Raw genomic sequence first — 12,822 nt, forward strand, 5'->3', positions numbered from 1 at the left:
TTATATTCCGTGTGGCACACAATGTCTTCTGCTCCCTGAATTTTCTTGACAGAGAATAGATATTCTTTGTCCTTCCAGGTAATTCAGTGTGGTTGCCATATTTTGAGATTTGGGAATCTGAGGTGGAGGTGGACACTTTAGTACTTCTGAAAATATCAAAATTAGATATATTGATGAAAAACAATAAGTAAAATATATAAAAAGGATAATTCAGTAGGTGAAAATGTATCAGAAAAGAACAAATTTTAACATTATAATCTATGTTTAAATACGCTATCCTTTTCATCTTGTTTATCATTTTAATATATCAAGTTGGGTTTATAGTCTCAACACCTTCTTTTTTAAAACACTTTATGTACTTATATTTATTTATTTTTATTTATTTTATTTATTTATTCATTTTAATGAATAGAGACAGAGAGAGAGAGAGAGACAGAGGGGGAGGTGCAGGAAGTATCAACTCCTATATGTGCCTTGACCAGACAAGCCTGAAGTTTTGAACCAGTGAACTCAGCAAACCAGGTCGATGCTGGTTCCACTGCGCCACCATAGGTCCGGTATTTCAATACATTCTTTGTAGATTCTTTCTTTTATTCTGTCTATGATCCATCTTGGATAATTTATTAATTTTTTTTTGTATTATTCTGAAATTGGAAACGGGGAGGTAGTCAGACAGACTCCCGCATGTGCCCGACTGGGATCCACCGAGCACGCCCACCCGGCGGCGATGCTCTGTCCATCTGGGTGTCGCTCTGTTGCAACCAGAGCCATTCTAGTGCCTGAGGCTGAGGCCACAGAGCCATCCTCAGTGCCAGGGCAACTTTGCTCCAATGGAGCCTTGGCTGCGGGAGGGGAAGAGGGAAACAGAGAGGAAGGATAGGGGGAAGGTTGGAGAAGCAGATGAGTGCTTCTCCTGTGTGCCCTGGCCAGGAATCAAACCCGGGATTCCTGAACGCCAGGCCGACACTCTACCACTGAGCCAACCAGCCAGGGCCAAATCTTGGATAATTTATGTAAAAGTAATTTTCATGATTTCTAACAATTGGAATGTCAGCTGAATTATTCACTAAAAACAGACATCAAATACTGTTATCAGAATATATTATTTTAACAAATATCCATGACTAAATATATTGGGAGTCAATTAAAACCCTCACAAGACGTTGTACCAGTGAAAGCTGGAGAGCCATAGAAGAATTACATTTATTTAATGATAGATTAATTTGACATGGATTCCTGGCCGAGATGTGAATTAGGTAAAATGATGCATGACTTATGTGCTTTAGAATGTTCAAACCATCCTGCAGGTACTGTTTCCCAGTGTGCCTAAACTGAGAAAAGACAATATAGGAAGGTAAAATACCCTATCACCTATTAAAGAAATTAAATTATTCATCAAGAAAATCTTAAAAGAACAAAGCAAAACAAAAACACTGCTATATATCTGTTGACTTCCCAGGTGAATTATAGCAATTTTATTTAAAGGAAATAATAACATAATAACATTATGTGTAATGATATTACACAGGTCTTTTTAGACAACAGAGGAGCAATGGACACTTCTTGAATGGTTTTATGAGGTCACCATACATGTGATAACAACTGGCAGAGATATTACTGTAAAACCTACCTGTAATTTAATATCCTCCATGAAATAGATGTAAAAATTCTGGAAACTGCATCAGCAAATCAAGTACACAAAAGTTAAGAAAGACTAACATATCAACACCAACTTGATTTAACACTAGGAGTGAGAGATTTATATATGCATTTCACTGTAGTAGGAGAATTAAGAAAGTCATATTGTCATAGCAATAAATGTGTTAAAAGCATTAAAAACAACAGCCTGAATAAGCAGTACTGCAGTGCATAGATCATTGGCCTGAGATGCTGAAGATCAAGGTCAAACACCAAGATCGCTGGCTTGAGGGTGGTCACACTAGGTTGAGTGTGGGGTTGCTGGTTTGAGCCCAAAGATTAAGGACTTGAAGCCCAAGGTCGCTGGCTCGAAGTACAAAGTCACTGGGTTGAGCAAGGGGTCATTGGTTTTGCTAGAGTCCCAGCATGTATGAGAAAGCAATCCATGAGCAATTAAGCTGCCACAACTATGAGATGATGCTTCTCATATCTCTCCCTTCCTGTCTGTCTTTCCTTGTCTGTGTTTCTCACTCTCTCAAGCAAATAACTAAGTAAATAAATAATAAAAAGCATTTAAAAACATTCAACAGTTGGTGATAAAATTCTTTACTCAGGTAACAGGCAGTGGAAGAAAATACACTTACACTAATAAAAGGCATCTACAAAAATTGTAAACTAACACTGTAATTGTGGTAAGAAATTGAAAACAGTCTCCTAGTGGCCAAATATAGAATAAAGATATTTTTGTTCTCACCTCCTTTGAGCAGTGTATTGAAGGTTTGAGCAAGTGCATTAAAACAGACAAAATATGAAAATAAAACAGGACTAGCATAAATATAATAGGGATGCTACACTTGATCAACAGAAGAATACCTACAGTAAATAATCTAAGCGTGAAATTTCAGAGCATAAAATGAATATCCAAAATGCCAGTGCATTTCCTCATACTTAGAGAAAAATCATTGGAAAAATATAATTATGAAAATTTGCATTTGTAATATCAAAAATATAAACCATGAGTACCTTTTTTAAAAGTCCTAAATATTCTATACTTAAATTATTGCTGGGAAAATAGAAGGCAAATTAAATATTGTATAATTGAGGAGATATATCAAGTTTATGGCTAAGCATTTGATATGGTTAAGATTTCAATTCTCCCTAATGTATCTTTCATTGTACAACTCACCCTTTCTTTTTTACAAGTGGATATCTTATAAAAATTCATAAGCTTCTCTTGAAATTTCTGTTAATGATAAGACCAGAAAAATTAAAACAACCTTGAATAGGAATAAAATATTTGGTGATAATATATCCGACTTCAAGACTTAATGTAAAGATGAAGTTTGTTCTATAGCTGAAATAACTCATGATACAATTAATATTTAGAAAGACTGTTTTGGTTATTTTCTAAATTACCTCCCAGCTGAAAAATTATTTGTAATAATAAAGAGTATTAAAATATTTATTAAGACACAATGAGACTCCTTTTACACGGTAGGAGGAAGAGAAATACATTTTGAAAATGTTCTAAACAAGAGCTTACCTTCGCAGGTTACTTTGGGATCCCACCTTCCATTCATGCAGATGTAACGTTTCTGTTCGGACTTGCCTCTCCAGGAGTAATTTATCTTCACATTGTGATCATAGTCAGATCTATGTGGCAGGTTAATCTCTTGTGTAGTTGCTTGTGATAATTTACACCTCTTAAGCTTATTTGTTGCTATAAAATAAAAATATTCCATTTAAAACACTAATTATGAGACTCCAAGCAACTAATACAAAAAGTAGCTCTAGAGTTCTAACCATAATGCAATTAGAATTTAGGTCTATAAGTTCTACCAATAACATTATTCTCATAAATGTTGCAAGAGCTGGGCTATTATGTATAAAAATAGTTTTATGATCAGTATTGGAATATCAAGAAAAGTAAACAATCCAAAGAAATATTGCACTTTGGAAATTGCAAGAATATAGAGGTTCACATTTTGATTTCTCTGCACAGTGAAGAGTCATCACATGGCTAAATTTGGTCTCATTTGAAATCTGTGCTAATGTCCACATCCATTTTTTCTTGAGTTCAAACACTCTACATTATTTTTAATTCTCAATTTTGAAATGTTAAAAGAAAAAAAAAATTATCTGTGAAAATCATACATATGAAGTTGTTCATTTAATTATATTTTTAATAAAGTTAATATAAAATAACAAGAAGGATTGATCAAAGGAATAGTGTAAAGAATATGATTAGTTAAGCATATCTTTTGCATGATTTCCAAAAACCAGAACATAAAATTAGGTGCTTAAGTCATAACCCATTTTGTATATACACTCTCAGAATCTTTGGAAAGCTGTTTTATACCCCAGATCATCCTATAATATAAATATTATGCTGCTATAACACATTTTGCCTGCTTCATTATAAGTTACATGTAGTTGATAAAAGTTTTTTATATAGCTACACATTTCAGAAACTTAATGAAGATGTCAATTGTATTTGAATATTATAACATATCAGTTTAGGTATTAGGTAGTATCTGTTCACAATTTGTTTATGACGAGCATCAAGTGAGGATGAACAGAACAAAAAAAAAGTCAAGTGAATGGCCAAGGAAAAGTAATGTTTTAATAATGCCACCTTGAAAAAAAAAATAAAGGGGACTGATTTGAAACACTAGTGACTTGAGAATTAGTCCTATTTTTTAGGACTGTTCCAGAGTGCTGAGGGAGACAAAATGAAGAGTCTTCTTGAAGGGATAGTGACTGAGGGAGGTTCTGTAGTAAAGAAGGTGTGGCAGCTGTTGTCCTATGGCCCCTATGATGATGGGTTTCTGGAAGACTTTCTTTGTCCATTAGGAAGAAATAAACACCTTGAGAAGAGTAAAAAGTTAGACTATAAGGAGGAACAAAATAAATATTGTAGGGCAAAATTTAAATCCTATATCTGTAAGTAAAATTTAGCTTTATATTTGTAAAGATAAACAATATTTATATCAGAGGCAGATTCAAAAATGCTATTGCTAGTTTTAATTTTTCCTCAGTAGACACTATTGAACTATAAGCAAGTGTTTGGATTCATTGTAACTTATGATCTGACATGTTCAAGAATATCACTAAATTACAAAAATATAGTTTAAGTTTTACATTAAATTTTAAATTTTATTAAAGGTCAGTTGTATTCTCACCAATGCACTGAGGTAGTTCAGCCCACCTTCCCTTAATACACGTAATTGATCTGTGGCCAATCACTGTAAATTCTTCTGTGCAACTGAACTCTACTGACTCTCTGTGGTGAAAGGGTGGGTCATGGGATATTGCACAGCCCTGATCAATTTCAGGTACATCACCACAGGTACTGCTCTTCTCTGTGAAAATTTAACAAATATTTGTTAATCCTTAAAATTAATTTATGTGTTTATCTGAATATAAACACAAAGTGTTAATCTATACATTTATATTTTATATACATTACCAATACAGCTGGGCAAGGCTGTCCATTCTCCATCAACACATTGAATTTTCCTAGACCCCTTCATGAGAAACCTCGGGTTGCAAGCATACTCCACAACTTCACCATGTTTGTATTCTTCTTTAGGTGTATCTATGGCATTCCCATTAGGGTGCTGAGGTTGTGGACCACACGGTTTTACTGCAGCTGTGGAAGAAATATTGTATACTAAGTGGTTAACTTGTCTATTTTGCAACTGAAAATCCAGTGAAGTGATTTTTTCTTCTATTTATTGTTTATTATCTAAATTCTTATAGTGTTCTTCAGCAAACGAAAAAGAATGGTGTTTACACCATATTCATATCTCCCAGTTCTGTTACATTGACCAAACTAGCATATTGGAAGTGCATTTAAGCCCAGGAAACATGCTCAATATTACAGATACCCTAAAACTATATGCAAATTCATTAACAATTATGATTGCATAACTTGCAACAGTATTCATATTTCATGGAAACATTTCATCAAAATTTTTTTTAAAATACCATCATTGGAGGCAAAGATTTGATCAAAAAATTGTAACTGTAAGTTATACTTGTGACTGAAGTGATTCTAAGATGCTGAATATTGTTTAGGCACAGTCAGTGAAACATGAGTTGAGGTCCATGCTAATAGAAATGTCCTATATTAATGGTGGAATAGTACAAAAAATATGAATAAAAATGCATGTTTCTTATTTGATTCCTCCATCCATTAATTAATATATAAAATCAACAAGTGGAATTTAAAATTGGAATCATAGCAAAAAAAATTTATACTGTCTAAAAGTTAAATATAATCACATAAGCATGAAGGTAGACATTGCTTCACCATTTAAAAAAGTAATGTCACTAAAAAACTCAATAAATTTGCTTTTGCTTTTGTTTTCCTGTTGAGGTCTGCAGCTTAGTTAAGAAGGTCACACTAGAAGGAGAAGCATTGGGATTCTTCTCCTAAAATTCTATTCCGATGTTTGAGATAGTGATTCTTTCATTTGTGTGTATCTTTCTTTACATATTTTGTGCTCATTTGATATCAAAGAGACCTTCCAGGACCCATGAAATAGAATCAGATTTCAGCTAATCTGTGTGAAATTTCCTGCTGTGTGGTGGAGGAAAGTTATTGGAAAAGAATACTAAGCTGACATTTGTGTAGTCGATACTTGAGCGAATTGCTCCTTGCTGGTGAATGCCTACTGATGTGTTACCCAGGTCGTAAGTTATTACAAATATTTTGACAGAAAGGCATATTGGTTACATTGCTTCTACTACTGCCCCTTTTCACATATTCCTGACTTTACATTCTTTATCAATGAAAACCCATCATAGTTGTAAAACTTTTGACTTCATACAACCTAGGTCTGCTCTAATCCCAGAAAAGAAATTTATGACCTTTTTAAAATCCTCTCCTTTTCCTTGGAATAATCTTTTCAGAAGTAGGTCTCCTCACTAGATGTGAACATTCAACCCTGTAGTTTACAATCCAATCGTGATCATCCACGGGCCATTCAACCATCGTGTGCGTAAGTCAGAAGTTGAGATGTTCCTCCCAAAGTGCTTTTCCAACTGCTCAAACCACCTTACAAATACTTTTCTCCATTTATCTCCTTACCTGTGACAACAGCTTAAATTAAAAATGTGAGTTCCTTGATTTACGACACCGTCTGATACCCAACATTCAGTAATGCCTCTGTATTCTGACACCAAACTCTACCCCAAATCTGTCTTCTGCCCTGCATGTCCTCAGCCATCTCTCTGCCCCAACCCTGACCCAAAATTTTCCCACATCTGAAGAAGAACCCCTGATAGATCCCCTATATATTTTTTTCAAAGCTTGGCTGGACTGTTCTCTTAGTTGGAATACTCTGCGTAACCCAGATGCCCACAGACTGAAGTCCTATTTCTCACCCTGGAAAACAGGCAGCTGACTGACAAACATCAAGGAGACTCATGGAACAGTCTGTGGAAGTAATCAAGACCTAAAAATGAAGATTTCCTCTTATGATCTGCAGATATTAACATTCAAGTTGAGGTACAGAAACAAAATAAAACAAAACCCAGAAGCAAAATAGCTGAGAAAATTGCATAAAAATATACATTCGGCAATGAGTGCCTGGTGTTACATGATACAGAAGCTGTGTTTGGAATAACAAAAACAATTATGCTTTATTCAATAATCTGTGATGTATATGGACAGTAGGCTACACTAGTGTGCTGGGTTAAATCGATTATGACTTTGGACTTCAAAACACCCTCTTCTCCCAATTTACATTAAGTTATTACAAGAAGACACCTTGCCTTACCAGGCAGTGGGGCAATGGATACAGAGTTTGACTCAGATGTGAAGGACCCAGGTTTGATACCCTGAGGTTGCCAGCTTGAGTGAGGGCTCATCCAGGTAGAGTATGGGATCCTGCTGGCTTGAGCGTGGGATCATAGATATAACCTGATGATTGCTGGCTTGAACCCAAGGTCGCTGGATTGAGCAGGGGTCACTAGCTCTGTTGTAGTCTCCCTCCACCCCCCATAAAGGCACATATAAGAAAGCAATCATAGAACAACTAAGAAGATTATAAGGAGACTAAGGATGTGCAATGAAGAATTGATGCTTCTTATTTCTCTCCCTTTCTGTCTGTTTGTCCTTATTTATCCCTCTCTCTGTCTCTGTCACAAAATAAATAAGTAAATAACTAAAAGGAACACCTTTGCTTTAATCAGTGATCATTAAAAAATAATTCCATCTAATCCAAACATGCAACAAAGGAAACATGTGAAACGCATTTTTTTGGTTTTGATAATCCTGAAAAGCAGTACTTACCACGACAGGTGGGTGCACCAGACCAACCATTGTCACCACACTCTATGACACCTGTGGTGTGTCCGGCTTCATTTTTATATTCGTCCTGGCACTCAAATTCCAACCTGCCATTGACCCTATACCATGTGCTGCCAGCTTTGGCCCTGGCATTCTCAAACACAGGCATACCACAAGATTCTAATGCAAAATAGAATTGAAGATTTCATTTCTAATATGCTGTTAACAAACAATCTAATTAAGTCAGCCCCAACCCAAGGAAAAAAAGAGGAGCTTTATCACTTAGAATATGTTAATACATTATGTATCATACAAAAATAATCTAAGAATACCAGGGATAAATCATTGTCCTAAAATAATTTCTCACAGTGATAACAAGAATTTCTACACAGTTTTGCTATCACTTATATTATCTGAATAACTTACTTTAAGAACATTATTTCAATTCAATTTCACTTAGACATTTATTCTATGTTAGCAATAAAATAGGCCATAATAGATATAACATACTGGGTTTTGTTTAATATACAGGGTAGCATTTTGTTAATGCAGGCGCCAAACTTAGTAGCTGTTATAACATATATGCTCAAACAAAGTGAAATGGTTCCATAATAAGATTAATTTTCGACACTGAGAATAAATGTATAAACATTCTATGAAATTGTACTTTAGAACTTACTAACTTTAATGCTCACATGCTGATATAGCAATTTCAAATATTTACTTAATGACTGTATATTATTACTTTATATTTATCAAGATTGAATGTAAAGACAGGAATACATTTGTAATTAGTATAAAAAATGTAATGTTAAAAATAGTCTCAATCTTCTCTAACATTATACTGGAATGATATTATTTAAAGTTTAAATAATTACCTCAAATTTTAAAATGTATTATGTAGTAAGCTAGCTTAAAACTTAAAAAATGAAAAGCAAAACTATAATAATAAAAGTAATAGTAGAGACATTTTCTTGTCTCTAATAAGAGTAATATTGTTATAATTCCTAATAAGAGTAATGGTGATTGATCATAATTTAATATAAAATAAGTTTGATTTGAGGGCAACCTTCGTCATTTTTTTTTCATTTTGGCTAGTTCTCATAGCATGTATAAAATTGGAAAAAAATAAAAATTATTGAAACAGACAGTTCAAATATCCATTCTATTTAAAGAGAATGGAAAATATGGCTTCATGGCTGTGAGGTAATAAGATAAACTGAGCAATTATTCTTAAAAAATTCTCTTAAACATCAAGGTAGCTGGACAGAGACGTATTTCAATGCAGCCAATCCCATTCTATCTATAGCCTTTCTTAGTCTCCACTAACTAGATGTTTGTAGGTTTTGAAAAGGAAATAATTTTTCAGAAGAGGATTCACCCTACAGTAGCAACCATATGAATTATACAGATGAAATTATTTCAAAATGATCTACTATGAACCCATATTTTCACTTAAAAACATAAAACATTTATATTTAGGAACAAACACTCTGACATAAAAATCTGATCACCTAAACACAGGAACAGCATGCCAAGGTCTCAGCTAACAATAAATGACTTGACACCAGAGGACAAAATGTTTCCCCAACCAGGATGTCCTACGGGTGGAACTTGAACTGAAAAGTGAACTCATATCTACCTTACTTGTAATTATTTTAAAAAGACAAAAAAATTACCTATATGTTTTTTCTCAGACATTTTTATCTTTCCAGGTGGAACCTCCTCAGCTTTTGCCAACCCAGGAAAAGAAATTCAGTTAGAGTAAACTTTTGTACAACTGCTTTTGACACAATGAACACGAGCATCACGAACAACTTACTAATGCATTTGGGCTGAGCTGACCATCCACATCGCTGACACGTAATAGAGCCTGACATCTGACCATCTTCTGTGACGTAACCTTGTTTGCACCTGTATTGTTTTTCTTTACATAAGGGATATATACCTTCCGATTCAGCAAGAAATCCATTCTCTATTCTTACATCTGATTTTAAACATGTTTCTGAAAGGAAGAGCATAAAAGGAAAAGATAAGCTGATGGTCAATAACATTTTCATAAGGACCTAAGTAATATGCAATAGAAAAAATAAGGCATCATTTTTAAAGGAAAACTAAAAAATAATGTCCATCATCAAAGGGCTGTATCAGAGTAAATAAGCTGAGTTTCCAAAGATATTAAATCAAGATATTAAAAGAAAATTTTTAGACACTATACAAAATTTAAAATACTCAGAAAACTTTGTAAGAAATTATTAGGAATCTGTTATTCTAATGGATCTAAAACTCCTCAGCCTACCAGAGTTTCTCCAGAAAAGCATTCTCTTCTACGTCTTGTTTTAGATAGTTCAGAGGTCACAGCATGTGTTCTCACCATAGGCAAAACTAAGCTAACTGTGTCAGGGGACGGATGTGCTAACCAGCTTAAAATGGTGATCACTTCACAAGGTGTACTCGGATCACAACAGCAAGCCGTAAACCTTAAACACATTCAATTCCCATTTTTCTATTACAGCCTGTTAACATTGAAAAAGAAAAAACAAACTTGACAAAATAAAAATATAAGCAGCAATCAAGTAGAAAACAAACACTAGAGAATGTGAACAGCATTAAAAGAAGGTTAACCAAAGAAATTTAATAAATTAGTGAGTTCAAAGCAACAACAACAATAATAAAATAGTTCTATCCATAGACAATGAGGAAAATGAGCCAAATATATGAAAAGAATCTTTGTGAGGCATATGGACACAGCCAGTGCCTAACTACAAGTCCTGAGAGAGCACTAAATTATGTGAGCTCTATTCTCAAAGTGGCTTTATTGGGTTGGGAGAGGGAGGACAATTTTCCAGATTATTACAGAGGAAGAAGAAACCGAACCAAAATATGTCTGTCATACTGAAAAACAAACAAACAAAAAAACCAGTGTTCTCAAAGAGGTTGACATCAGTAAAATTGGAATCTAGATGACCAGAGTGGAGAAAACTACAAATGCAAGAGCTCTAAAAATCTGTATAGGAATCCCATGATTCTTGGGTTGAATACACCACACAATGGTGTGGGGTAAAACCCATGAGAATGGGCAGAGAATAATTAGCAGAGAAAGAACTACCAGGAAACAAAAAAGTCAAAGATTTGCAACACACACAACAATGAACAACATCCATAGTTGATCAGTCAAATTGGAAAGAAGTCTATAAAATGAATCATTTAGTAGGGAGACCAGAAGACGTCTTATTCATCCATATTCCAAATAAACTGGTCCTAATGTTAAAGCTCCTCAAACAGTCCAGTTAGTTTAAAAACAAGCCTTGAGTGGGCAAGTTGACCATAACAACCTTAGCCTTCCCAAACAAAATATAAAACCAGTAAGACTCAAAGTCTCCAACTCAAATCCCCTGAGAAGTGCACTTTCGGATGGAGTAAATTAAGGAGCTGAAACTGTTGATCTCGGCATCTTCAGTGCATCCAATTGTAGATCATTTTGCTCCAATGGTGTGTGAAATGGCTCTGCTAGATTCCCAGGCTCCCGCAGAGATGTTCTCATCCAGGGTAATTGTCACAATCAATCTTCTTTGTGGAGAAGAAAACAGAAACTCTTAATCTGCCCTTTGACCATGACACTCAATTAGTACAGGTTTCTTCAGTGCGGTCTTCTGTGTTTTTCTTTTTAAATTATTATTTTATTAATAACTAACATTAGCTTTATCTATTTTGCTATGGATACATCAAACAACTGGTGTTTCCACTCATACACACTTGAAGAAAATAATATCAAATAGGTCCAACTGCAAAACAAGAAGGTGATGTAAATATTTTGCCATAAGTTATGATAGATGAGTCTTAAAAAAGTCACAGACCGGATCTCAGAACATGTTCTTACCGAGATGGAAGCATTCAGGAGGAGGGTCCCAGCCATTCTCCGTACAGGTCACTGTGGTCTGCTGATTGGGAAGACTGTAGCCAGGATGGCAGTCAACCTTTATAGACTCACCCTGCAAATAACTTCTCTCACCATGTGGAGAATGTCCATTTCACAACTAATTGAAAACATAGTTTTCTAAGAATTATTAAATGATAATGAAAAAAACAAACATGAGTACAGTCAAAATAATAAAATAAAAATGACCTTTACATTATTTAAATTAGAATGCATAGTATCCAAAAGTAAAGCACAGCTTAAGGAAAACTAAAGTAGCCAGCAAATGTTATTAGAAAAGAAAAACTAAAATTAAGTGTTATTTATCTGTCAGTTTTATAATCAAAACATGTATACAAAAAAACCAATATAAGTTTTTTGGGCATAGAACTCATCCTTTGACCTTATTTTGTCTCACAGACTTAACAATACCCACGTTTTTCTCTCTCTCCTCTGAAATATCTCTATCTACACAAGGATACAGCGGCTGACTTACTGCGGCATGGTTCTTCCGGCGACCAGCCTTTTGGTGTGCATCTAAGAACACCCCAGTAATCTTGTGAGTTAGTCACATAGTTCTTATGACAGGAATAGTAATACCGTTTTCCTGACATTACCGGAAAATACAGTCTGTATCTATCTGCCTGATATAGCTCTCAGTGTTCTATTTCTGGAAAACCACAGGGCTTAACTAGCTATAAATACAAACAAAAAAGAAAAAAAAAGTGTACTAAATAATGTTCTACCTTAATATTAATCCAATGAGCAATAAATTGTTTCATTAGTGAGTTATATTCTCTTGCTAACATAATTACACTCATGACATTAGTGTTTCTAGGACAAGAAAAGTTATGAAGTTCAGATGTCACTAAGACTTGTTTTGTGATCATTTTGCAATATAAAAACCAAATCATTATGCTGTATACCTGAAACTAATACAATGCTAGCTGTCAAGTTTATCTAAATAAAT

The 12,822-nt window shown here is 34.4% G+C and overlaps 2 protein-coding genes across 2 annotated transcripts in view; both read right to left on the bottom strand.

Annotated features, from left to right (window-relative positions):
• LOC136389737 (complement factor H-like) lies at window positions 1-6,637 on the bottom strand. The gene is made up of 5 exons (XM_066361506.1): window positions 6,583-6,637; window positions 5,108-5,290; window positions 4,821-5,000; window positions 3,182-3,358; window positions 1-146 (listed from the first exon to the last, which is right to left on the bottom strand). Exons 1-5 carry the CDS (start codon window positions 6,635-6,637, stop codon window positions 1-3), a joined length of 741 nt encoding a protein of 246 aa, XP_066217603.1.
• LOC136402219 (complement factor H-related protein 4-like) overlaps window positions 1-12,515 on the bottom strand; it is a 53,505-nt gene extending 40,990 nt beyond the window's left edge. Inside the window, 4 exon segments of the mRNA XM_066379896.1 lie at window positions 7,940-8,116; window positions 9,759-9,941; window positions 11,817-11,993; window positions 12,349-12,515. Coding sequence (XP_066235993.1) covers window positions 7,940-8,116; window positions 9,759-9,941; window positions 11,817-11,993; window positions 12,349-12,466 — 655 coding nt within the window. The 5' untranslated portion in view covers window positions 12,467-12,515.
• Window positions 12,516-12,822: the final 307 nt, after the last annotated feature.

Source organism: Saccopteryx leptura, chromosome 1 (genome assembly GCF_036850995.1).
Source record: "Saccopteryx leptura isolate mSacLep1 chromosome 1, mSacLep1_pri_phased_curated, whole genome shotgun sequence".
In the NCBI taxonomy this organism is placed as follows: Eukaryota; Metazoa; Chordata; class Mammalia; order Chiroptera; family Emballonuridae; genus Saccopteryx; species Saccopteryx leptura.